Source organism: Pelobates fuscus, chromosome 4 (genome assembly GCF_036172605.1).
Source record: "Pelobates fuscus isolate aPelFus1 chromosome 4, aPelFus1.pri, whole genome shotgun sequence".
NCBI classification, from domain to species: Eukaryota; Metazoa; Chordata; class Amphibia; order Anura; family Pelobatidae; genus Pelobates; species Pelobates fuscus.
Genome location: NC_086320.1, coordinates 201,975,068 through 202,002,006, shown reverse-complemented (window position 1 = coordinate 202,002,006; position 26,939 = coordinate 201,975,068). Strand labels below are relative to the sequence as shown.

General features: G+C 40.9%; 2 protein-coding genes across 2 annotated transcripts in view; both read left to right on the top strand.

Moving 5' to 3' along the window:
• OTULINL (OTU deubiquitinase with linear linkage specificity like) overlaps positions 1-26,939 on the top strand; it is a 394,233-nt gene that overhangs the window by 200,318 nt on the left and 166,976 nt on the right. The window lies entirely within an intron of this gene.
• Positions 1-26,939, top strand: part of SLC6A3 (solute carrier family 6 member 3) — a 162,540-nt gene that overhangs the window by 132,586 nt on the left and 3,015 nt on the right. The window contains exons 10-14 of the mRNA XM_063450566.1: positions 2,185-2,313; positions 4,717-4,816; positions 9,649-9,749; positions 15,011-15,178; positions 15,839-15,910. Coding sequence (XP_063306636.1) covers positions 2,185-2,313; positions 4,717-4,816; positions 9,649-9,749; positions 15,011-15,178; positions 15,839-15,910 — 570 coding nt within the window. The remainder of the gene's footprint in view (positions 1-2,184; positions 2,314-4,716; positions 4,817-9,648; positions 9,750-15,010; positions 15,179-15,838; positions 15,911-26,939) is intronic.

Sequence of the window (26,939 nt, the reverse complement as noted above, 5' to 3'; positions counted from 1 at the left end):
TTAAGAAACTGTAAATCTGGTACCCTAGCGCGCCCCCTAGCCCTCACAACCCAGAAGGGAAATCCCCCTTCTCCCCATTTTTTTTGGTATTGTTAAATATGAATGATGTTTGAAAGGTTAACTTGTTCTTGTAATTAAGAAATAAATATATATATATATATATATATATATATATATATATATATATATATATATATATATATATATATATATATAAATAAACTGTAAATGGGTGCCCATACACATGGCTTATGTTGTAAGAGTTTTTAAAGAGCAAAAACAAACAAATAGGATGTACATTTAATAAACATGTCAGTGTAATTACCATGCAGAATTCTATGTATAGAAGCCGAGCAATGAAACAATAGGAACTGGTTCTTATCGTAACAGGATCTTACTTAAAGGATTACTCCAAGCACCATCACCACTAGAGCCCATTGTACCCTGGCCTCATTTCCCAGTAATGGGGAAAACCATTTTGCAATAATATGCCCTCTTTCCTGAATCCCCACCAGGGGGCTGTATGGCAGATAATGACATCTAGCTTCTGCAAAACTGGAGAAACCAGAAGTTAATAACACTGGCCATTCATTGACTGATTGCATTAGCTCAGAATTGACATTAGCCAGTTTGTAACTCTTGTTCTGGGATGGATAATAATGCTCCAAAGAAGCTGCTGAGAGTGGAGTTAACCCTTCTGCAGCAGAGTGGTTTAAACTCTGTATGTGCAGAATTTTTAAGTGACTTTAGGCATTATGATCACTTAAAATCACTAAAGTGGTCATGGTGCTTGGAGTAACCTTTTAAATAACAACAAAAATGGCACAAATAGTAAAACAAGAAAAAGAAAAAACAAAGATGAGCAGCACAAAGCTATGTAGGTAGTACTCACTAACCTATTTAAAATACAATGAAGATAATGTGACTTGGTGTTGTTATAAGACTGTAACATTATGCTGGCATTATAAACTAAACAGCAAAATGTAAAAAAAATACCTTCCAAATACATTCCAAATATAAATGAAAAAGCATCACATTGCAATTTTAAAAATGTTATAATTACAATGTCCATGTTTTAATAAATGTTGAAAAAATATTTCTCGGATTGATTTTCAGTTATGTTCGTTTTTTTATTTTAAGTTCCTCTCAGGTAACATAAAAGAAAGGGATACACTGAATTAAATGGACTCTATAGTCACCTGAACCACTACAGCCTAATGTAGTGGTTCTGGTGTCTATTACATGTCCCTGCAGGCTCTTTAATGTAAACACTGCATTTTCAGCCTAGGAACACCTCTAGAGGCAGTCACTCAGATGGCTACTTGAGGTGCCTCCTATCTCAGTTCTCCACACTGCTTAGCACCTATGCCCAGCGCCTCCATATTCTGCATGTTCCACATAGAGATGCATTGATTCAATAAATCTCTATGAGGAGATGCTGATTGGCACAATGTGGCGTTTTGCTGAGCATGCGCAATAGCTTCCCAAAAGAAAAGCATTGGATTGGCTGAGTTCATTAAGTTTGATGATCTCGCCCTTGGCGGCGGAATCAGCCACGTCAAGACTGGCACTGCGTGGGGGAAAAAAAGGTGAGTTTGAAGCATTTTTAAAGTGATCTTAGGGGAGCCGGGGATCCTAATTGTTAGTTTAACATTATAGTGTCAGGAATATACGTTTGTGTTTCTTACACTATAGTGTTCACAATGTGGTTGTCGACGCTTGTGTTTTTCCCTCAGTATCATTTCGGAAAAAAAATCCTTATCACCCCTGTGCTGTTCTTCGTTCTTGCCGTCTACCAATAAGTATGTTAACTAAACATGTTTTATTCTTCAATAGAACCATGTCCAGTTGAGTATGCTTCCAAATAACCACATAATAGAAAAAAATGTTAGTTTATACTGTAATTAGTGTGGGAGAAGGCTAGTTGCCTTCCACTTGTTCTTTTATTGGTACTGGGTTTTATCCAGCCTTCCTATTTGCATTTCTTTAAAGAGATTAAAGAAATTCTGACATCCAATTGTTCACTACACACACCGATAAGATTCAGTTACATTTATCAATGTAAATTAATGCAATACGTTTTACATGTTTAAACATTCTATTTAAAACAATAAAGTTCAATTTGAAAAATTCTGTTTGCTTTATATTTATCACTAAACCAAGTGTGCTTCTCTTTGATTACAGATGGGAGGAATGGAATCGGTCATCACTGGGCTTATTGATGAATTTAAATTTCTGCATAAACATCGGGAGCTCTTTACCCTTTTTATCGTTCTCTGCACATTCTTTATATCTCTTTCCTGTGTAACCAATGTATGTTGTTGCTTTCAAGACAGTTTTTGTAATATAACATTTTATACACTCCTTGAGTTAACAATGTGATATTCAATTTTCTGTTGTATATCAACTACATGAAATAGATTGCCAACTTGTCATCAAACATCCCATCTAAATTCAAGAACATTAATATGAGTTGGACATACAAGTACTTCTGGCTATGAACACATCTGTGTTACAATGTTCTATTGTTGCAAAGATTTGTTCATAGCTAGAAGAGCAAATCTGTAGGCAACAGCCAAATCCACTCATTATGAGAGTTGTTTGCATATTGTTGGCCATGTTGTGCATGTGTTAGCTATTTTACATATGATGTGTAATATTTGAAACGATTTCTAGTTAATATGGCTTTTCATGGATTGCTCCGGGGGCTGATGGTTAAAGGGATTCTATAGTGCCAGAAAAAAAAAGCGCCTTTTTTTCTGGCACTATAGAATCCTACAGTCCCCCTCCCCCCCTCCTGTGACGCTGAAGGGGTTAAAGCCCCTTCAGTCACTTGCCTGAATCCAGCGCCGATGTCCCTCAGTGCTGGGTCACGCTCGCATTAGGCCTCACTCGCATTAAGATTTCCTCATAGGACAGCATTATTCAGTTCAGAGCATAAGGATGTTCTGCGTCAGATAATGGACCATTTAACGGAAAGGTCCATTTCAATTCTGGTAGACAGCCACTAGAGGTGGAGTAAACCCTCAGAGGTAATTGTTGCAGTGTCTTAGAAACTGTAATAATTACCACTGTAAGGTTAAGGGACGTGGGACATTGCACCCAGAACACTTCAATGAGCTGGAGTGGTCTGGGTGCCTACAGTGTCCCTTTAAATATTTTATTAATGTGTATAAACCAAAACAGAGAAATCACTGAAGTAAACATTGAGATCGACAACTGAAATAGCTTATCCTTAAGTGGTCACTGCTCAGGTCTGAAGCTAGTTTCAGCTCACTTGTGCCATCACCTAAACCACTTGCAAATCAGACTGATTCCCACTAAATGGACAGTCCACATGCAAAATGCTGCTACATCCTCTCTGCACAAGAGGTGCAGCAACCACTGGTGGCTGATGACGTTTAATGGTGGAGGGGCTAGACTTACATTACTCCTGGAATGATCTCTGCCCACTTGACCTTGTGTTCTTACCATGGACTCAGTGAAACACCATGCCCAGCTCAAAACCTAAGGCCTCAAGATATGTGTATTTAGAAAGCAATAACCACTTTAACCCCTTAAGGACACATTACGTGTGTGACACGTCATGATTCCCTTTTATTCCAGAAGTTTGGTCCTTAAGGGGTTAAAGAGGCCTGGCATCGCACTATGATGCTGTATACTTTAACAGACATAGAAAACATAACAATGCTCAGGCATTTACTTTAGGGTGTACAGGAGCTAAATGCAATGCAAATCCAGTGTGTGACATCATAAATCGTGTTAGGTCAGATTAAAGCAGTTCTGTCACCAGAAGGGGTCTTTGCGTATATTGCAAAGATCCCCAATTGGGGTGCAGACGTCTTCAAGATTCTGCGGTTCATCCACTGATGTCTATGGATGATCCTGCAAGAATGTGGAAGCCTCCATAGACTGTCTCACAATTTGCAAGAATCATGCTCAGTCCAATAATCATTGCATGGATAGGGGAACTGACAAAACTTGATGGTGCAATCTCTCCATTTTTGTCAAATTTTGTGAACCTCATGCTTTACCATAAGGCAAAGTGGTCCCTAATTTATTTTATGATATCTTTGGAATTTTAATGGCAGCAACCCCAGGTAAACATTTTTACCTTGGTAAGTATCATCATTGAAGCATGGCTGGTAACCATCCACCTCTGTGTTATTGTTTTACCTTAGACTGTAAGAAATTGCAAAGAAGCCAAAACAGGAATTCACAAGAGAACGCAGAGATTGGTTGCTTCTGCTATAATTTCAGCCTCTCTCCATTTAGTGATATGTTGTAGGAGGAGCTGGAGAGACAGAATGCTGTTGGTCATATCTCATTAGTTCCACTTCCATCTTATCATTGAGAGAACTCTTATCAGGAGAGAACTGATTTATTTGTAATCTCTATATGGCACTAATATTATCTTGTCAACAATAATGCAAAACAAATTGGAATTCTTTGCACCCAGTTTACTCCAGGGATGTCTCTGGACATGCTTCGGCACATGTGTGCAGGCTTAAGTAGTATACCAAGACCCTCTATGATATAAAGAATCATGGGTTTTACTAGGCATCTGTACTTACTGTAGGAAGGTTTTATGGTAGCATTTTGGGACTCTGCATTCACAGAAAAAACGAGATAGATAGATAGTGTATATTATATATAAAGTGTATATTGTTTAACTTCATCAATAACTAACATGTGCTTCCTTCTTTGTATTTTTAGGGTGGAATATATGTTTTCACTTTGCTCGATCACTTTGCTGCTGGTACTTCTATTCTTTTTGGTGTTCTATTTGAAACAATAGGAATTGCCTGGTTTTATGGTATGAGTCTATTAAATTGACCTTATTCTATCTTTTTATAATTATGTCTGTCTGTCTGTCTATCATCTATCTCTCTCTCTCTGATCTCAATCTCATGGTTAAAGAAGATCTGTATTCAACATAAGAGTTTGAGTCCATACATACAATACGTGGGGTTCCCGCACAGATATAAAGAGACTATTTTAAAAATGACTAGTTCTTAACATGCAGTTAAAGGAACCTGGATTAAAATGTTGACTGCCACCTAACACCATCTAATATGTTACTTATTCTTTATTATTATTTTTTAAATAGCAGGTTGTTAATTAAATATAATAAAGTGTAAATTTTGTTACATCTACTTCTAAAGCTGAAGCCATCACTTCTAAATATACATCCAGTTAGATAGCAAAACAACAAAACACAACATGCAGATGATTTAACTGATACACTGAGAAGGACCTGGCTAGTAGATGAAACTTTTTTTCTCTATATTTCTAACATTAACCTGGCTTTACCCCAACCCACCCCCCACACGCAACACCATCCCAACTTCCATGATTGGTGCTGACAGCATGTGAATATTCATGTGGATACTTCTCTTTGTCATGAATTGTAAAGCTTATCAAATAGGGGTCAGTGAATTACAAAATACAGTACAAACAAATCTTTGAAAACTTGTTTGAGTCAGCTAAGATAATGAAACTCAAAGTCAAATCCACATTTCAGCAGGAAATTAACCCTGAGGCATAAGGCCAACCTCTGTTCTTAATATGCATGGGAATTTGAAGATTGTGACGCTAAAATGATTTAGAAAAACTGGAGCAATGTCCCATGAAAAATGATTAAAATATCCCTATCCCAGGGAAGAAATTGACAAAGTCACTGAAATTGCATATCAGTAATCAAGGCAATGTTTTTATCAATTGTTTTTGTTGATAGAATGTTAGATACCTTTGTACTTTTTAACCCAAATGTCATATCTCATGTGATTCTTCTTCAATCACTCCTTAGATAAATTTGAGCCAAAGGGAGGAAGATGTCCTAGTGTAAACTGGTGTCCTAAAATAACAGAAGAATGTTGAAAGGGAATGTAGAGAATATTTAGCTATGCATACTAATCTGCACATTATGTCAAATTCTGAACATAGTAACTGGATGCTGCAGAAAACAAGATGAACTGGACCAGAAAATATTTTTCTAGTCTTCTTAGATTACAGACTTTTAACCTTTTTTACTACTGTAAACATTATTGGCGTTCTGGTCTGTGAGCCAAGCTTAGTATATACACTATATTATTGTCCACTTTTTGCTGTTTGAGCTACTCGTGTTATCTTTACGTATCTACCAAGCTACGCTTTTTCTATGTTTGTAATGCTTGTGTTTATTGCTGAGGGACCACAGTAACTTTGTACATTAGCTGCACTAGTATGAAAAGTTCTTGTATATGTGGCACGGCAGTACATTTTTAAAATATTTTCAGCAAAATCATTCATGCAGCTTAAATACTCCATTGCAGTAAATGTTACTGGCATTCACTTCTGTGAGTTAGTCATGTTAAACAGCCCATTATTGCACAGGTTGGGAGGGGTTTCAAGAATAAATGCTCTTGTCATCTTCCAAAATGTTAATGCATGCTGAATAATGATCCCACCCACGTCTTTCCCTCTTTCATGCCCACATCTCAGGTTGGTTTTAGCACAGCATTTACAACTTTTATAATATACATACACATACATACACACACAATTAAAGGAACACTATAGTACATGTGTTCCTAACACTATACTGTTAAATGAACTGTTTTAGTTACCAGCCCCCACTCAGATCACATTAAAGGGTGATTTTACTCACCTTTTCAACCCTTGCTGTGCTGGTCTTGCCACAGCTGGCCCGACCTCTACGGTTAAGATCATCAATCTTAATGATCTCAGACGATCCAATGTTTTCCAATAGCAAAGAATTGGGAAGCTATTGGGCATGCACTGCACAATGTCACTTTGCACCAAACAGCATCTCATAAAAGATATGCATTGAATCAATGAGTCAATGCACCTCTATAGAGAATGTTCAGTGTCTCCAGCATCTATGTCTCCAGCATCAGTGTCTCCTGCATCTATGGTCAGTGTCACCAGGGCCGGCATTAGGGGTGTGCAAGCTGTTTTGCCGCACAGGGCGCCATGAGAGCATGGACGGCTAGGATTATAAAAAAAAAAAACAACAAAAAAAACCACAATATTGCAATTTTGCGGCGGGGGCGGAGCTTCCTGTGCGGCAGAGGCAGAGGTAAACTGACGTGGGTGGGGAGGGGGGGCTAAATGTGCGAGGTAACTGCTGCAGGGTAAGCAGGAAGGAGTCCCTGCATCCCCAACAACCAGTGTCCAGGAGCTGCACCGCCTCCACTCCTCCATCATGAACAGAGGTAACTATGTGTGATTGTCTGCCTGTGTGTATATGGCTGTCTGTGTGTTTGACTGTCTGCCTCTGTGTGTATGTGTGTATGACTGTCTGCCTGTGTGTGTATGTGTGTATGACTGTCTGCCTGTGTATGTCTGTGTGTTACTGTCTGCCTGTGTGTGTGTGTGTGTGTGTGTGTGTATGTGTGTGTGTGTGTGTGACTGTCTGCCTGTGTGTTTGTGTGTGACTGTCTGCCTGTGTGACTGTCTGCCTGTGTGACTGTCTGCCTGTGTGACTGTCTGCCTGTGTGTGTGTGTGTGTGTTTGTGTGTTTGTGTGGCTGTCTGCCTTTGTGTGTGTGGATGTCTTCCTGTGTGTGTATAGCTGCCTGCCTCTGTGTGTGTGGCTGTCTGCCTGTGTGTATGTGTGTGGCTGTCTGCCTGTGTGTGTGTGTGTGTGGCTGTCTGCCTGTGTGTGTGTGTGTGTGGCTGTCTGCCTGTGTGTGTGTGTGGCTGTGTGTGTGTGTGGCTGTCTGTGTGTGTGTGTGGCTGTCTCCATGCGTGTGTGTGACTGTCTGCATGTAAGTATGTGTGTGTAAGACTGTATGTGTGGCTGCGTGTGTGGGGCTGTCTGCCTGTGTGTGTGGTGGTCTGCCTGTAATTGTGTGTTAGTGTGATTATTTGCTTGTAACTGTGTATGTGTGTGTGTTACTGCCTATACCTGTGTGTTTCTGCCTGATTCTGTGTATGTGACTATCTGCCTGCAACTGTGTGCATGGGGTGGATTTGACAGTGTATATGTATAACTGTGTGCATCTGAGTGTGTGCACATAACTCTGCAAACATCTGACTGTGTGCACATAGCTTTGCAAAAATATTCACCTGCATTCACACATAGGCCTAAATTCATATTTTTATCTTAATTAAATACCCATCACACACAGCCAATAAACCCAGCGCAAATATCACATACAACCAATACATGCATAACACACACAGTTAATACAATACACATAGCATACATATCACACAAAGTCATCACACCTATCACATACACAGACAACACAAACATAACATCATATTAAAGTGAGATGTATTACAGTGGAACTCTGGTATATAAAATGCACATTACTCTGTGTTTTATAGTTAGGGAGCTCGGTGATACACTAATAGACACATTACTTAGAGTTGTATTGCTGTGTAGTGTATGATCTTGTCACAGAGCTCCACATTGCTTGAAGTTTTATTGTTGTGGAGCTCTGTGATAAATGGAGAAGTAGCGCATTACTACAATTTTTTATTCCAAAGAGGTCAAGGTAAATAGGTATAATCCAGAGCTCCAAAGCAAAACCACTCACAGTATTGTGACATACTTAGTCTGCTCCTCTGTAATGTAGGGGAGGCAGTCTGGCACTTCTGGCCTGCACTTCTGTTGGCTGCAGACTATAAGTAGCTGTCTTCCTAGCTCGGGATAATCAGAGCGCTGCCATAGATTACCAGAGGACAGTGCAAGTCCCCGAGCTTGCGAGATAGTTACGCATGGTCTGCACTCAGTGGAGGGGCAGACCAGATTCAGGTCAGCATTCCCCTCTCCCAACTAGGTAGCAACAGGAAAGGAGGAATGAATATTTGTTTTAAAATCATTATTTTTTAATAAATCCTTTATACAATCACTACACTCCTGTACACACACACTATACATAGATGATGGGGGGAGAGGATGGGGGGCACGGTGAAGATTTTTCGCACAGGGCACCTAAAGGCCTAAGGCCGGCCCTGAGTGTCACTGAACATAGATGCTGCACACTGTGCAGCACTGAGATATGAATCACCTCTAGTGGCCATCTGATTGAATACCACTAGAGGTGTTTCTCTGAAAAAGCAGCATTTACATTGAAAAGTATACCGGAACATGCAATAGACACCAGAACAACTACGTTCTGCATACTTATATGTAAGTATCCCTATTTAGGAGAGTAAATTCCTCTTTTGGGACCAAATCCCTAAGTCCTACTTTTCTATCTTAATGTCCCTCTTTTGTAGGAAGTATTCTAGGTGGGTCTAAATGTATGCCATAATTCCAAAACTATAATATTCACCATGACGTGTCTGTCATTGTGTTTAGAAATCTGTGTAATTTTCGGCCCAAATCTCTCTGTCCCACTTTTCTGTTATAATGCCCCTCTTTTCTAGGAGTTCCATATTGTTGGCGTGTCTAAGTGTATCAACAAGCAGCAATAATACTCACAGTACTATGTCTATGTTTAAACTACAATAAATGTGTTTAAAAACCACTCAAATGCATACTAGTTAAATAGTGTAAAAAGGATACAATTTTCTTGTTCTAAATTGCATCTTAGTTGCATAAATTGACTTCTAGAATGTTTCTAAACTGCCAATGGCCACACCCTCTCTCACATTCCAAAAATGTAATTTTAGTAAGATGTGTTTTCTTTAGGTGTTGGACGATTTAGTGATGACATTGAGGAAATGATTGGAAAAAGACCTGGCCTGTACTGGAGACTTTGCTGGAAGTTTGTTAGTCCTTGCTTTCTACTGGTAAGTAGACAAAGAAAAGATCAATATAAAATGTGTGTATGCTTCTTTGTAACTGGTGTAAGGATCCCTTAGTTTATGAAGGGCAGCAGTATAGTTTAAGAACAGTTGGGAACCGAGGACAGGACCTTGGGGAACATAAACAGAGAGGAGTTGGTGAGGAGAGAAGGTACCAGAAAAAAAAGAGGGCTGGGAGTGGTAGGAGGAGAATCAGGAAAGAGTCTCGTAGAATAGGGCTGTGAAGGATGAGAAGAAGTTGATGATGAACGGTGCCAGAAGCAGCAAAGAGGTCAAGGATAATAAGAAGGGAGTAGTGACCATTAGATTTTGCAGCAATTGAGTCATTGGATGTGGATGTACAGAATCCAGACTGACCAACTTCCTTTAATCTAACTCTCTGCCTAACCTACTTTAGTAAACAAATTTTCTCAAGGATTATAAGGCAAGTGGTAGTAGGGAGATAGGGTAAGAGCTGGATAGGAAGTTTTGGTTAAAGCTACACTATAGTCACCTGAACATCAAGTATAATCTTTCCCTGTAGGCATTTTCATCCAAACACTGTCTTTTCAGAGAAAAGTAAGTGTTTACATTACAACCATGCGATACAGGTTCTTCCTGAGGCAGTGCTGCACAGTGTGCAGCACTGCCATTCAGTATCTCCACCCTCTGCATAGAAACACGGAACTTTCCTCATAGGGATACATTGATTCAATGCATCTCTATGAGGTGGTACTAGTTGGCCAAGTCATCATTTGACCCCGTCCCCACGTTGATTTCAGACAATTCAAGCATTGGATTGGCTAAAAATCGTAAATTCTGATGATGTCACCAAGGAGATGGATCGGGGGCTGTTTTAACCTCTTTTTAGGGGGACTAAGGGTGGGGGTTTTAACACTATTAGGTCAGGAATATGATTGTGTTCCTGACCTTAGTGTTCCTTGGGTTGGGCCTTTTAGAATCGAGTTGCATACTTGAACAGTGCAGGAAATATGAGGTACTTCCTGATTATTTAGCTTAGTGGCAGGACATTGCTCAAAATACCTTTTCATTGAATTGATTTGGGAAGCCTGTGACTGGACAGTCACAGAAAGTTTGGGCTGTGCAAGAAGGAGAGGGCTTGCAAAAGCTGGAGAAAAGTTTGCAAGTTGTTTTTAAATATACCCCAAATGAAAATAAAGTCATAATTAAATGTATGCATGTTTTCATTGGGGGTATATTCACTAAACTTTTTTTTTTTTATTTGGGAACTAGTGTGTCCCTATAATGGTTAAATTTAATTTACAACTACAGAAGCGACACTCCAAACTTGGGACCGATTCTTTAGAGAACATTACCAAAAGACATACATATTCCCTGCAAATTCAGGCATTCCAAGCACTTATCCAAGGGTTTGACCACAAGTTATGGTACACACATAAGGTGAAGTATCTCTCCCAGCTGATGACAAACGGCCACATACTCGACTTCGGCTCCCTAAGAAACAAGTACAATCTCCCACAACGGGCTTTATTCTCATACCTACAACTACAATGCTGGGTAAGGAAACACGGCGATACGAGCATGACTCATACACAGTGATGTGACATGACAGGGGTAGAACAAATCTGCTTAGCCCCAAGCCACCCCAAAAAATGATATCGCTCCTGTATAAAGTAGCCCCAAAACACAAGACTACCGAGAAAATGGGTTTCATGAGGGCATGGGAAAAGGACCTCAACCATGACTTATTGAACGACGAATGGTCTAAGATATTAATGGCACACAAACACCTCACCCTATGCACATCATATATTGAAACAAGCAGGAAGGTAATGTACCGCTGGTACTTGGTCCCTACTAGACTACGCAACCTTGATCACACAAAATCAGGGAATTGCTGGAGGTGCTCAAAGGCACCAGGGTCCATGCTCCACATATGGTGGACTTGTCCGAACATTACAATCTTCTGGGAGGAAATCTCGGCCATCATAGAAGGCTCCACAGGCATTAAATTACCACATACACCAGAAACATACCTATTAATGGCGATGCCCCCTAAGATGCAAAAAACAGACACATATCTAGCATACCACATCACCATAGCATCACTGACATCTATCAGAAGATCTGATCTCAACAAGGCCACACCTAGCATATCCGAATGCCTCAAAACCATAGACACCACTAAGATGTATGAGACCACTGCGAGAAGGCTGAGAACTGTCAACCAATTATGGTCAATAGCATGGAAAAAATGGGAAGTGTGGTGATGGAAAGGGCCATGAGAGAGCCTAGATCCATAAACCCACGTCCACAAATCTGAACACATCATGTCCCATGGGCTTATTACCCACATACCCACCTAACAATGACTCCACTTACGTCTGATACAACTTGCTGAATAAAGAACCCCCTTTCAGTTATGGGCCACCTCCACCCCACTTCACTCCCCCATCCCCCCCCTCTCACTTGTCCACCCCCCCCCCCTTCTTAGTTACACTGCTTCATTTATGCATAATGGTTAACCGAGAGGGTACATGTCATGATCTATGATGCTAACCTAGTTGGTGCATGTAGCCATATTGCCGTTAAAATTAACAAGATGTAAGAAGAGCTACTTGAAAGTGATACCCTTGGTTACTGTACCAAACTCAATAAAATACTTTACAAAAGAAAAAATAATAATTTAATTTACATCTCAGGACTTGTGTACACATTTCATTCATAAATGTGCCAGGACTTTCTTGCATGAATAGAATATAGGTTGCAGGAAAGAGGACTCGATAGGTGAATTGTCCAACAGAGAATAACCAGGTCACTCGTTAGTTACTGCATTATCACTAATTACACCATTGTTAGCAGGTATTGTATTCTGCCCATTTCATCTTGGTGCACTGACCCAGTTAAAACCAAGCACACATCCTCTGTTCATTTTATTTCTTTGAAGTGATCATAATTAATTAATTTAAAAATAATGACCATTTGCAGATCTCTGGTGCACTTTTGATCAGGTAATGTGTTCTGCTCCTCTATCCCCTAAAGCCATTTGTCACACAAAATAAACCTTAGATCATGGTAACATCTATAATAGAACAACTCAACAAGAGATCTGGAACACTTTACATGTTCAACACAGCCCTTGCACGTTCATATTTATCAAATGATGATTCTTTATTCAAACCCAGTATATATCTTTTGTAAATTCTGCCATTTTATGAACATGTATTTCCTAGCTTAGTATTTTCCTATCATTATAATTGCATTTTATCTTTTTATTCTGCAATTGAATTCATAATTGATTCTTTTACAGCAATTACAAGAGAAGCCACTTTAGTATTGAGATGACAGATAAAGGTGTGCTAGAAAAACATCTGCTTGCATAACTGCTTAGTCATATCACGGAGTTCATACTCATAAGAAAAACAAATTTGCCAGTCATCGAAATCAACAGACAAAGGAAAGACAGTAATAGAAACAGATTGCTCGCAGACACTTTGACATTTGGACACATTAGCAACGTCACGTAGAGCTTTGACAAATGGCAGCATTATTATGGTATAAATAAGGTTTGCAAAAAAGCAAACTACAGATAATTCCAGCTTTCCCATGTATTTTATGAAATGCATAGAAACTTTCAAAGTCAAACAATTACTATTTTCTTAACTATTCAGAGGCATGTTGGAAGCTGGTAACCTAAGTAAGAATCATGCCCCACGTGTGGGGTGCTTTTAAAACACTTTAAAAGCAAAAACAAAAGAGTGGCCAGCTTTTCTAAAGAAATGGTATGCTGTATTAATCAGCAGATATCTTTAAAAATGTGTGCTTTATTTCTTCACTTAAAATGTGGTATTATTCAACATGGAGGAGCACTGAGTGATGTGCTAACGTCTTTAGTGCCTAAGCAGAACTTCTTCAGTGGCCTTTTACACAATAGCTATTAATAAAACATACAGAACATTGTGTTTACTAAAGTAAGCATAGATAAAGTCTCTCTTAGAATTCAAGATTCAGTCTACTTAGTGTTACAGGGTCCAGTTGAAGTCCCAAAGTATTATACATGGTAAATTAACACTCCACAGGTCTAAACACCTCCCCCCACCCAAAAGAAAAAAAAAACACAGTTTAGTAGACAATCCCCCAATAAATACATGCATGCATAGTTTCATGTATTTTTTTCATTGGGAGTATAGTCTAAAAGAGATTACAAAAGCTGCAGTTCTTATTACTGCAGCCTTTGTTAGCCCTCCCCTTCTTTCCTGGAAATAACCAAACAGAGGCTTGTCACTGAGGAGCCTCTGAAATGGTCTTTACTTGCACATACGCACCAGCTTGTGCACGTGCATGCACACCGTCGCGTGCACGTGTGCCGACCCGTGCACACATAGACAACGATACGTGTACACGTGCATGATTGTGTATGCGCGTTCACCCTGCCGCTTTGGCACTTGAGTCTGAGGAGCTGATCTAAAGGTCTGTGAGTGAGAGGCAAGCACACTCAAGTAGACCGTGCCTGCCACTTCCGTTAGCTCAGGGGAGCTAACAGAGGTAGGAAGGAATCCTCCCTGGTTGTTTGATTGACAGCCAGGGGGGAGTTCCCAAGTTAATTTATAAAAGTGCCGATTTCTATGAAAAATCAGCACTTTTATAAACTGGGGTTAAATGAGGGCACTCCTCACCCATAAAGCATTTCAGTAAGCTGAAGTGCTTTTGGGGTGTGGAGTGGTCCTTTAACAGTTGTTGAATAATAAATTCACAAAGTATGCTATGTTTTGATTTTGATCGTTTAGGTCTATATCTTCTTCTTAAGATGATCCGTAAGTTCATATTACGACTTACAGATCATCTTGAAGTCTGTTTTTGTATAAAGGCAGCAAAAAAAAAAAAAAAGAATACAAGAAAAAATATTGGTTTCACCTGTGTTCCCAGTTCAGGAGGAATTGGTGAGGAAAATAAAAGAAGATAGTTGTGTAGTATATTTTTCCATAAACCAATACCAATCAAGGTTTTTATAGAATGTATGCAGATCTCTTACAATGTAGGGGGAACAAATTGACTGAGAGGATTAGGCTGTCTCTTCAGAATTACTGTAAGAGTGAGGTATTGAGAAGTGATAATAAATCTATTTAGAATTTTAGATTAACATGTAAAATATCAATAGTACATTGCAAATGTGTGGTCAGAGAAAGTGAATCGAAGCCTAGGATGGCCACCTAGTTTGAGCGAAAGTACATTCATTTGAGAAATGTAGCTTTTGAATGTAACTTTGTCTTTATCTTTTCTTTCAGTTTGTTGTTGTTGTCAGTTTTGTAACATACAGGTCTCCAAAATATGGAAATTATACCTTCCCAGAATGGGCAAACATCATTGGTTGGCTAGTAGCCATTTCATCAATGGCTATGGTACCTATTTATGCTATTTATAAATTCTCAACTCTTCATGGATCCTTTCGAGAGGTATGTGTTTCACTGATACAAAACATATCTAGCTGAATATTATTTTAAGTGAATAGGAAAAAGTACATATTTATTGAATTATTTACATCTTTATAGAATGAGATGGATGGATAGATAGATAGATAGATAGATAGATAGGAATTTCTTCCTATTTTAGTAATGTATCGTTGCAATTTTTCATTTGAAGAACAAACAGCCACTCAGTTGCTGTTTCAACTCTATAGACTACATGCCCATGTTTTTTTTTTGTATGAAATTGAGATGTTTCCATAGTATGGGGAAGCTGATTACTCCTTTGCCTTCCCCCCTCCATCTGAATTTCCTACTGATGCAGGACTTTTCCCTCTCAAACCTTCCTTCTAGCTCTTTGTTCTAGTCTAAGTACACCTCCAGTGTCATCCTTATTCTTTTACTTTCCAAATGTATTTTACGTTCCCTTTACCCATCTCACTATTCACAATGACAGCACTGATAACTCCACCTCCTCTCCATAATTATTTTGGTTTCTTTTTTAAATCTCTCTGTGGGAAAAAAAATAGAACAGTAATATGAATCTGTATTCCCACTTGCCTATTTAAATAGCACTGATTTAGAACTGAGTTCATAAAATGCGTAACATTTCATTTTTATAAACTAATGTTCATGTATTCTACATTTCAGAAAATTGCATATGCGATAACACCTGAAAAAGATTATGAACTCATAGAAAGTGGCAAAGTGCGCCAATTTACTGTAAGTTTGCTATAAATACTGTGGTTTTAATAATTCACTAATTGCAATGAATTGGTGATATAGCTAATAGTTTAAATGCTGTGTCAATCTTTTGTGCTTGACTGTAAATGACAAACCCCATAAATTGGCGGAAAATACTGGCCACATAATAAATAGATTTTTCTAACTTGGATATTTTAAAACATTTTTCAATTCCCTGTGTCCTGTTTAATAAATACATTATTAGCCTTTCCCAACACCATTCTATTATTTTATGTACACGGTGGGCTGATTTATGGACTCATATGATGTCTTCAAAGTGATTTGCTTTTAAACTGACTAGCACGTCCACTGTGTGCTTATGTGTGTTTCTATACACAATCAATGGTTACTTTATTAAGAATCCTATTTGTTATTGCAAGTATATATTTAGTTTCAAACTTTTTTAATTGTCAAGATACACGCCAAAATTACTTTGTAAATTACAAGTTTGAGACTGTGTACTTTACATCTTGCATGACATTTTGTTTAAAACACATTTAGAAGAAGAATAAAAATTAAATAAACGCCAATATAACAACATTAAACCTAATACTAAAATAAACAAAATATGCTCTCCTTTATATTTTCTGGATATTTGAGCACAAAATTAACTCAATATAAGGGGCAACTATCTTGAGAATTCTTGTTCTGGGAAGCTGGTATTATTAGGCTATGGGATTTGGTACGCTATAACTCTGGTCAAATTCCAGTCTGTAAATTCAAAAATGGTTTTGATTTTGAATTGAGTAACTCTGTCTAATGTGTTAATATAGGGTTGCCAGGTAGGAAAGAATTTTGATTACTGAGGTTTCTACCTGGTCCATTTTAAATAGGAAGGAGATTTTTGTATGAAGTAATGATAGTCGAGGAGAGGGGGCAGCCATATCCAATGATGCAGTAAACATTCACGCACTGTGGCTAATATAATAAGAACATATGGGCTAATTCAGATACATGGCTTGAGTTTTCTGTTGTCACCCCCGATGTTGCTAGTAGTGGGATAATACAAAAAGATCTACCTAATAGTTATGTTATATAATTTTTAACCTGTTTCCAGAATGCCTCAATTCCAGCACATCCCTAAAAGTAATGGTAGAGGTCTGCTCCACCTGTTCCACATTTCATTAAAAATAAACAATAAAGATACTGGTCACTTTCAGGTGCATGGGCCCTGGCTCAGCCCCCATCCAAAATAATATAGAAATATAAAGAATGTCCTGCACAAACTTTTAAGTCCACAGATCCTCTATTCTCCCACATTTCAAACAGCTGGCCAAGTTCCTGTGTTCTAGGGAAAAACATTTGGGGTAGAGTAACATACTTGATGCACAAATTTCAAATGGATTTCTTGATAAGTAGCTGTTGTGAGCAGTTTACGCAGCTTGACGGTTGTTATGAGTTTTTCAAGGGTTAATGTTGGGAAACCTTGATTCTATAGTCGTGTAATCAAGGTTAGGTTTAATTTGTGAATAGAGTGAGCTAATTGAGTAGGATGAGGTGGTTGGTTGAGTGAGGTAAATGAGTAAATGATGAAAGGATAATCTATGGCTTGTTCCCAGTCTTTTGAGCTTAGGTGTGGAAGAATTGTGCCCATCAAGCTGTGAGTTTGTAAGTATTCAAAAAAGGGAAGATCGAGGTCAGGAAATTTCTGTTTAACTTGTTAAGGTGTAAGCATTGATTTTTGCTTTCATCCAGAAATTTATATTTGTTGGTATGACAATCTGCGGTGTTCTGAGAGCAGAATGGATTTTGGATCCTGGAAACACAGTTATGTAAGAAAGTTATAAATCTGGTGTATTGCCATTGGAGACTCAGGAGCTGTCTCACCAATTTCCAAGTTTTGATAGTGGATTCTGATTATGGGTTTTCCCATGCTTCATGTAGGAAAGAGGCATATGGGGGATGTAGTAGTTGGGATAGTTATACGTTAGAGCAGAAATGTGTGTAGCAGACTGAGTGCCGCTTTTTTCGGTTGTCCGTAGCTCCTTTGTTTGTTTCTAGAATGGATGATGTGTGGTCCCATTTTATACTACCAAACACCTACCACCCCTGGGTTGTTAACTTCAAAAGAGCAGTTGGCTCAAGTGCTTTCCCTGGGTGGTTGTATAACAGAACACACATGCTCTAGTGAATGGCAGACAATTTGTCTCCCGAACGCAGGCAGCGGTACATGATCATCAAACGTGTGGAACTCTCTTTGGCTACGCAATCCCGCAAACCCCGGGGAAAACTGTACCGCTGACCGTTCAGCTCCCAGACAAGTTAGGAGAATGCCATTTGGGAGAAAGGAACTACTGACTAGGGTAGCATTTGCTTCCTAAAAGCCAGGGGGAGCATTCATCTGTGTTCGCATAGTAACTCCCGAAGTGGGCCGACTGTTGCCTCCTTTCCTCTGGAACTGTTTTGGGCTACCACCTCGTGGCCGGCCAGTGAGAACTTTACCTGAATGGTGATTCCATTCTATAAAATGTTTTCAAACAAACGTTCAGAGGATCTGATTTAGCATTTACTCATCTGATCAATAGAGTAGTATTGGTAAGGCTTGTAGTGGATATAGAAGTCCCAGTATAACTGATTTCAGTACACTGGCTCTCCTTAAAAGATGCAAGTATACAGTTAAAATATGTATATGTGCTTGACACATTTAGTTATTGTTCAGTCAAACATTAAAATGGACAAAGTGTTTATTCTTAGGGATCTAGTGATATGATTGTTAATGCCAGATGTAGGGGAAATGCTGTGCATTATACACAGGGTAATTCCCTAACATCTGAATGGCTCCATACATAATGGAGCAAAGCCATTTGGCTGTGTATGGAGCTATTTAAACTGAAAAATCCAGACATTGTTCACTATTTAACCATGTCCAAATTTTATCAAAAATAGGCTCCAAACCAGCATGAATTGGGGTCTTTATGGGAAGTGGGCAGGAATGACTGCTCAGTCACTAGTTTATAATTACAGTGAGCAGCCATTCAAAAAGCAAGTGACTGATAATTATCACATGTGTACCCTGCTCAAAGCATTGTCAGCTGAAACATTATTTATAAAGTGCCAACAAATTCTGCAGCGCTGTACAATAGTATCTGCAACAAAACAAGTTAGACGCACAGGTACAGAGTGTGTTGAAGCCCTGCTCAAGCAAGCTTACATTGTAGAGGGAGTGGGGTAAAGTTGCACAAGAGGCAAGGGTACGATGCAGTTCATGTACGTGAAAAAGCTGGTAACTAGGATAGTTCAAAGTAAAGGGTTAGTTTATTGGATGGCACAGTTGCAGTAGAGGAAGCAGGGTGTGTTACCAAGGTGCTGGAGTAAAAGCTAATAACAGTTTAATTTATATGTTTTCGTAAAAAGGTGAGATTTTAAAGGAAAACTCCAGTGCCAGGAAAACAATCCGTTTTCCTGGCACTGGAGGTACCGTCTCCCTCCCACCCCCCAATCCCCGGTTACTGAAGGGGTAAAAAACCCTTCAGTCACTTACCTGAGGCAGCGACGAAGTCCCTCGACGCTGCCTCCTCCTCCGCGCCACTCCTCCTACTCTCTCCGTCGGCCGGTGGGCGAGACTGATTACGCCCACCGGCCGAGGAGTCCTAATGCGCATGCGCGGCAATGCTGCGCATGCACATTAGCGCTCCCCATAGGAAAGCATTGAAAAAGATTTTCAATGCTTTCCTATGAGGAAATGAGCGACGCTGGAGGTCCTATGTGTCAGGAAGTGACCTCTAGTGGCTGTCTAGTAGACAGCCACTAGAGGTGGAGTTAACCCTGCAAGGTAATTATTGCAGTTTTATAAAAAACTGCAATAATTACACTTGCAGGGTTAAGAGTAGTGGGAGTTGGCACCCAGACCACTCCAATGAGCAGTGGTCTGCAGGCCCGGACTGGCCATCGGGCACACCGGGCAAATGCCCGGTGGGCCGCGATGGCCGTGGGGAGGTCCCAGGACTTCCCCTGCCGGTTTATGCAGGGCCGGCACTATCCTAGCGCCGGCCCCGCTGTATTCCATGTCGGGCCGGTGGGGAGATCAAAGATCTCCCTCACCGGCCCACATGCTGTCCAATGCGGCCGCCGGCGGGGAGAGAGGGAGGGAGACAGCCTGCCCGGAGAGAGGACCCGGCGGAGCTCTAACTTGCAGCTCCGCCGGGTTCCTCTCGCGAGATCCGGAGCGTTGCCATGGCAACGACCGGATCTCGCGAGAGTGAGCTCTAGCCCGCAGGCTAGAGTTAACTCACCACGAGGACCACCAGGGAACACTGCCACTCTGCCTCCCAGTCCCAGGAACCAGTCCCCCCCTCCCAGGCTAAAGGTAAGAAGGGAGGGGGGGACATAATGCCTGTTATTTTATTTGTTTACCCCCCCTACACACAAAATCCATTCTAACATTTATACATCACTCACACCCATCACACTCAGCACTCTCACACTCAGCACTCTCACACTCAGCACTCTCACACTCAGCACTCTCACACTCAGCACTCTCACCCCCAGCACTCTCACCCCCAGCACTCTCACCCCCAGCACTCTCACCCCCAGCACTCTCACCCCCAGCACTCTCACCCCCAGCACTCTCACCCCCAGCACTCTCACCCCCAGCACTCTCACCCCCAGCACTCTCACCCCCAGCACTCTCACCCCCAGCACTCTCACCCCCAGCACTCTCACCCCCAGCACTCTCACCCCCAGCACTCTCACCCCCAGCACTCTCACCCCCAGCACTCTCACACCCAGCACTCTCACACCCAGCACTCTCACACCCAGCACTCTCACACCCAGCACTCTCACACCCATCACACTCAGCACTCTCACACCCATCACACTCAGCACTCTCACACCCATCACACTCAGCACTCTCACACCCATCACACTCAGCACTCTCACCCACATCACACACAGTACTCTTACACACATCACACTCAGCACTCTCACACACAGCACTATCACACTCAGCACTCTCACACCCATCATACACAGCACTCTCACACACATTACAAACAGCACTGTCACACACACCACATTCTTACACACATCACACACAGCATTCTCACACACACCACTTACCGCACCCTCACATACCACTTACCGCACCCTCACATACCACTTACCGCACCCTCACACACAGCACCCCTCACACACAGCATCCATCACGCACACATACTGCACCCCTCACATACACACAGAACCCCCCCAACACACTGCACCACACACATACACAATAGTTCCAAACACACACATATATATACATACACACACACACAGCACCCCTCACACATACTGCACCCCTAAACACATTACATTCCAGACACACACTAGATCCCTTACCCAACTCTGGATCATCTACACACATATAAACACTAGATCCCTATATACACTCTGAATCCGTTATAAACACACACTCACTAGATCTCCTACACATTCTGGGTCCTTCAAACACACACTAGACTCCTATACACATACACACACACACTACACTCTTAACATATACACTCTGAATCCCCTATACACACACACACACACACACACACACACACACACACACACACACACACACACTAGATTCCTTGTAAGCAAACACATATTACACCCCTAAACACACACTTTCTGCAAACACTACATCACCTATACACACACTCTATAGCCTGTTTGCACACATGCTACATCCCCTTTACATACATTCTCTACAGCCCCTAGCCACATATGCATCACATTACACCACAGACACAACATGTCTAAAACTAACCTTATTACACAATACCACACCACAATCAGCTCACTCTACACACACGCAATACCACAAGCAGACTCCAAACACATGCACAATACTTTTTGTCTCCTGGTATCCAGTTATAGAGACACGAGAGACAAGTTGCAAGGAAACACAGTGCAAGCATGTTGTTAAATTTGCTTGCGCTGTGCAGAACAAATACAGGTTTTTTTGTCTCATGCTAGAGCTCTTCAGCAGAGCTCTGCGCATGGTCTGCCCTGGAAGAGCATTGAACCAACATGCTCACTTTGAGAAGGGGGGTGCTTGTCATTAGTGATGACAAAACACACCTCCTCTGACCCGCCCCCTTCTTAGTGGGCCGCTGGGATAAAAAAATGCCCGGGCCGAATTTTTCTCCCAGTCCGGCCCTGGTGGTCTGGGTGCCTGGAGTGTCCCTTTAAGGATGATTTGAAGGAACTTAGACTGGGTGGAAGTCTAACGGAGCAAAGAAAATAAGTTTTGTAGGTATGGCGTTGCCCTAGAAAAGTTTTCAAGGTTGATGTCAGAGCTATGAGTACGAACAGAAATTAGATGCAAATTCAAAAGTGACTGAAAAATATTTCTTCATCTTCTGAGTTTTCAGTACATTAGTATAACTAGAACATATTTTGCTTTTACCAGAGTTTTGACTGCCCCAACCAGAATTGTTTTGTATTTTTTTTGTAGATGGTAAGTAAACTCACCAATTAGTATCTACACAGAACAGCAGATGAATTCTTTCATGACTTCAAAGGCGATCGGATTAGTCCACGGAACAACTTCTATTCATTTTTAGACTAGAATACCCATGTAAAATGGGAAGAATTAAGCATGCAGAGGAAGTAGCAAGCTTTGTATTGTTTGCCTGAAGAGTTTACAAATATATACAGATTCTTAAGTACTTCACATGTATTAAAATATTATAGTTAGTTCCTGACAAAAGCAAGTTTTAATACCTACTCTGCCCAGCTGTGAATTGCCCTTTCTTCTGAAGCTCTTCTAGTTATGGGAAAAAATATAGAGATCTTTCTTGTCCACCACTGTAAACATAAAGTGAAGGAACGTGCTTCACCACTTCATCTAGGGGTTTGAGCCCTTTAATTGTACAGCGGGACCTCGATTTACAAACGCCTCGGTTAACATAATTTTCAGTTTACAAATTAAAATCCATTGAAAATAATGCCTTGGTTTACAAAAAATGTTCGCAATACAAAGCAAGTTTCCCCAGGATGCATTGCACCTGGGAGGTTTATAGTGCCGCCCCCTGCATGCTGGAGACTGTGGGTAGCACGTGGCGTCGAGTGTGGAGGTGTTGGAGCGGCTTTTGCATTGAGTTTTGGAGCCATTCTGGAAATTGTTTTCAGTTGTTTTGGGATTTTTTGGTGCATTTCTCAAGCTGTGGAAAGGTAGGGAGCTGAGCTTTGTTGTTGCATGCCTTTTATTGTGTGTTCTGTGTTGTGGGTTGGTTTCCATGCCAGCTCATTTTGACATTTTTCTGACCTCCAGAATGGATTAATTGGTTTTCAATGCATTTCTATTGGAAACAGTGTTTCGGTTTACAAATGTTTCGCAATAAGAAACGTCCCGGAGAACGCATTAAATTCGTAAACCGAGGTCCCACTGTACATCCATAAAGAATCTGGTGTGGTGAAAATACCATAAAGTGATAATTCTAAAATAGAGTGAGTTAAAACGTCCCGCAGGGGCATCTATAAATCTAATCCAAGTATAGAATGCTCTAAAATAACAGGAAGTGAAGAGTAGAGATAAAAATAAGAAATACTAAAGAGAGAGAATAGTTACCGGTATATATAACAATATATAACTGTTAAAACTGAAGTATCAATGTTTCTCTCTGAGTGGGTGGGATTCAATTAATATCAATTGTGAACATTTGATCACACATTTAGGATGGTATGAAAGCAGGCATCTGTTAGTTTAAACAGTGGATTATAATGTATCAAATGTACTGGACACTATAAGAATAACTATTGCAAAAGTGTATAAAAAAGCCCTGTTAGGGGGGCGGAGCCTGGCTAGCGAGCGAGCAAGACGTGCTCAGCTCGAGCTCCCGCTGAACGGGAAATTTAACGCTGAAAATAAGGGCGCACATACCGGGAAAATCCACAAACAGGGGCTCAACAGATGGAGGAACCCAGTAGGCGCCCGCAGATACCGGTCTCATCTCCCGGAGTGCCCGGGACCCGAAACGGCAGAACGAGGCAAGTGAGAGAAGGGGAGTTGGGAAGGCGGCCGCTTCCCGCTCAACACTCCGAGCCACAAGCACGCACGGAACTTCCCCCCCCCCCCTTTGGACCGGTGGGGGACATCCCGGTCCCCGCCACACAGACCCAACCCGGTCACTGACCTGCTATTGCAAACGACGGTTCAAGCAGACGGACCAGAGGGGAAGGCCTTGAAAATGGGCGGCCAAAAGCGATGACTGCACTCGTGACATGCAGCAGCAGCATGTATCACATTACCCCACCCCTAAAGCGAGAGACTCTCTGGACATCATTTTTGATAAGTTTTGGGCCCAGCTACTGGCCCATATACGACCAGCTACGGTCATACCACTCCCTGACCCACCTAAAAAGCAAACCAGCAGCCCTGGGAAGACCGGGAAACCTCTGATGGGCGCAAAAAAACGCCAATCCACCGTAACCAAAATGAAGCGCCTGCCTGGACAGAGGGCAACGGGGGGACCAACCCGCAGGTACCGGCCACACAAACGGAGGGCTACAGAACCCACATGACGGCCCGTGCCAGATACACGCAAGGCCCGCCGCACCCGCTCGTCGGGAAAGACCCTGGACCCAAGTGGACCCCAGGCTCGTGGCCTGAAGGTACCAGCCCTCACACTGATCCAGGGCCGAGGAGGCGCCAGGCCTACGAAGGGCTGCAAGGCTGACCAGCTAAGCCTCTTCAACTGCTCCTACACCCAGCTGCGTATAGGGATCGGGTGATCGACCTGCAGGAGAGATGCAGCTGAATTGGCCTTACACACAGTGGGGCTGTAATGCTCAAACCATACCTGGACTCTCCTAAACACACTTGCGCTTTAAGTAACGTTTACCTTTTTGTTTATAACCGTTGCCAGGGGTTTTAAAATCTGACGTATTATGCATTATTTTACAATATAACACGTGCACTGATCTCCTGTCACAATCTGGACACACATATAGTATACCATGCACTGCATAGCCTTGTTTATATTTGAAATGCACATCTCAGGGTGTCCTTCTTTGTCACTCTTCTGCATACTCTTATCTGATCTGTACGTCCTGTTAACTCATCTAAACCAAACGAGAACATAAGCTGTCGAAATATCGATCCTATTACTTTAAATATGCAGCCGACAACATTGTTAAGCTGGAATGTACCTACATATTTAGATGTAATTACTTCTTATAACTAGTCTAGCAACGACAAGCGTAGATGGTTATTATTTTTATTTTTATTTTTGTGTGGGTTAGCGTGCTCCTACTGTTTGACCTAAACTTATGTGTCAGGGAATTATTGAACCTGCTTCTTTATCCTATACAAAGCTTACACACTTAAAAAGAGTGTATTATGTGCATGTAACCTTATCCTGTTCCTATTATACTAAAAAATGTGCACTGTCTAGCTATTACCCTACTTGTTATCTATGCCAAGAAGCTCAAGGAATGCCGTTGGGGTACCTAGAGCCAGTTGTAATCACTATATGCACTGCAAAAATAAAAAATTCAAAAAATAAATAAATAAATAAAAAAAGCCCTGTTAGGTATAGATGACATTCCAAGATGGTTAAATGTTTACCCTGAAAAAATAGTACAGATGGGGGTAATTCAAACCTACAGACCAATATCTGTGAATTCATGTATGGGATTACAGGGAGGGTGCATGCACCAGTGGATCCCTAAACTTGTCTAAAAATAAAAAAAGAGAATTCTAATTCCTACATATTTGACAACCGGCACATGTCCCCTCCATGTCCTAAGACCGAAGTTTGAAGTAAGCAAAAAGTTATAAGAGTAATAATATCCCAATACCCAAATAGTTTTAGAGAGACCGATTTACATGGATGAATAAACAAATGATATTGGAGTCACAGAGTGGGGGAGTAGTCTAGGTTAAATCGAGTCATGAGTAAAAAGACCCCCAACTAGGAAGATTCCAAAATCTGCACTCGATGCACGTTTCACTCTGCAGCATTCCTGATAAGTATTTCTTATTTTCAACTCTACTCTTCACTTCCTGTTATTTTAGAGCATTCTATACTTGGATTAGATTTATAGATCCACTTGTGGGATGTTTTAACTCACTCTATTAAAAGTTAAGTTTTAGAATTATCACTTTATAGTGTTTTAACCACACCAGATTCTTCTAGTTCTGGGCTTCAATCTTACATGAAATCCGAGCTGTCATATTGTTGTACACTAACAGAAAACCCTCCAACTTAACCCCTTCACTACCAGAATTAAAGACTATAAACTTTTACTTTCATGTAACTTGCAGAACAAATCTTAGTCCATAATGACTCACTAACAATCATATGTAATCAAGGAACGATAATCAGCCCGGTGGCATGCATTTCTTTGCCCGAAAACCACAAGTCACTTGTATAAAGGTTTATTCCAAGAAGCATGCCTGCTTCAGTGTTTTGAAATGCTTGGAGTCTGTATATACAGTGTTTTAGTTTGAAACGATACACATACAGTGCTAAGGATCATTGCTGCCAGAGCTGTACCTCCAGTGGTGTCATTAGCCCGTGTATTTGGATCAATTTGAAATTAAATAATTGTTAAAAATGTGAAAGTAACACCAGGAATGCAAATATGGAAATAAGTATTCCTAATTGTTGTAGGTGTCACCCTCACCTGCAAAGGTTAAAAAGGTAAGATTTACTAATCTTACATCCAGCAATGCGCTGATCTCAGTGATACCACTCCACTTCCCTGGGTGAAATCATCAAGACTAATGATTTCAGCCAATCAAATGCTTCCTCACAGGGAAGCATTGGGAGCCTAGTGCATATCCACGGCAAAATGCTACTCTGTGCCAATCAAATGCTCTCTATTAGAGTAATTTGATCTATAACCCAACTATAGCTGCAGAACCGGCTTTAGTGGCTGTCAGGAATACAGCCACTAGAAACCTGCTAACCCCGTGATGAAAACATCAGTTGCAGGGTTAATAAGAAAGGGGAATGGCACCCAGATCACTTCATTGAGAGGAAGAGATCTAAATGACTATAAAGTTCCTTTTAAGGAACACTCTGGTTAC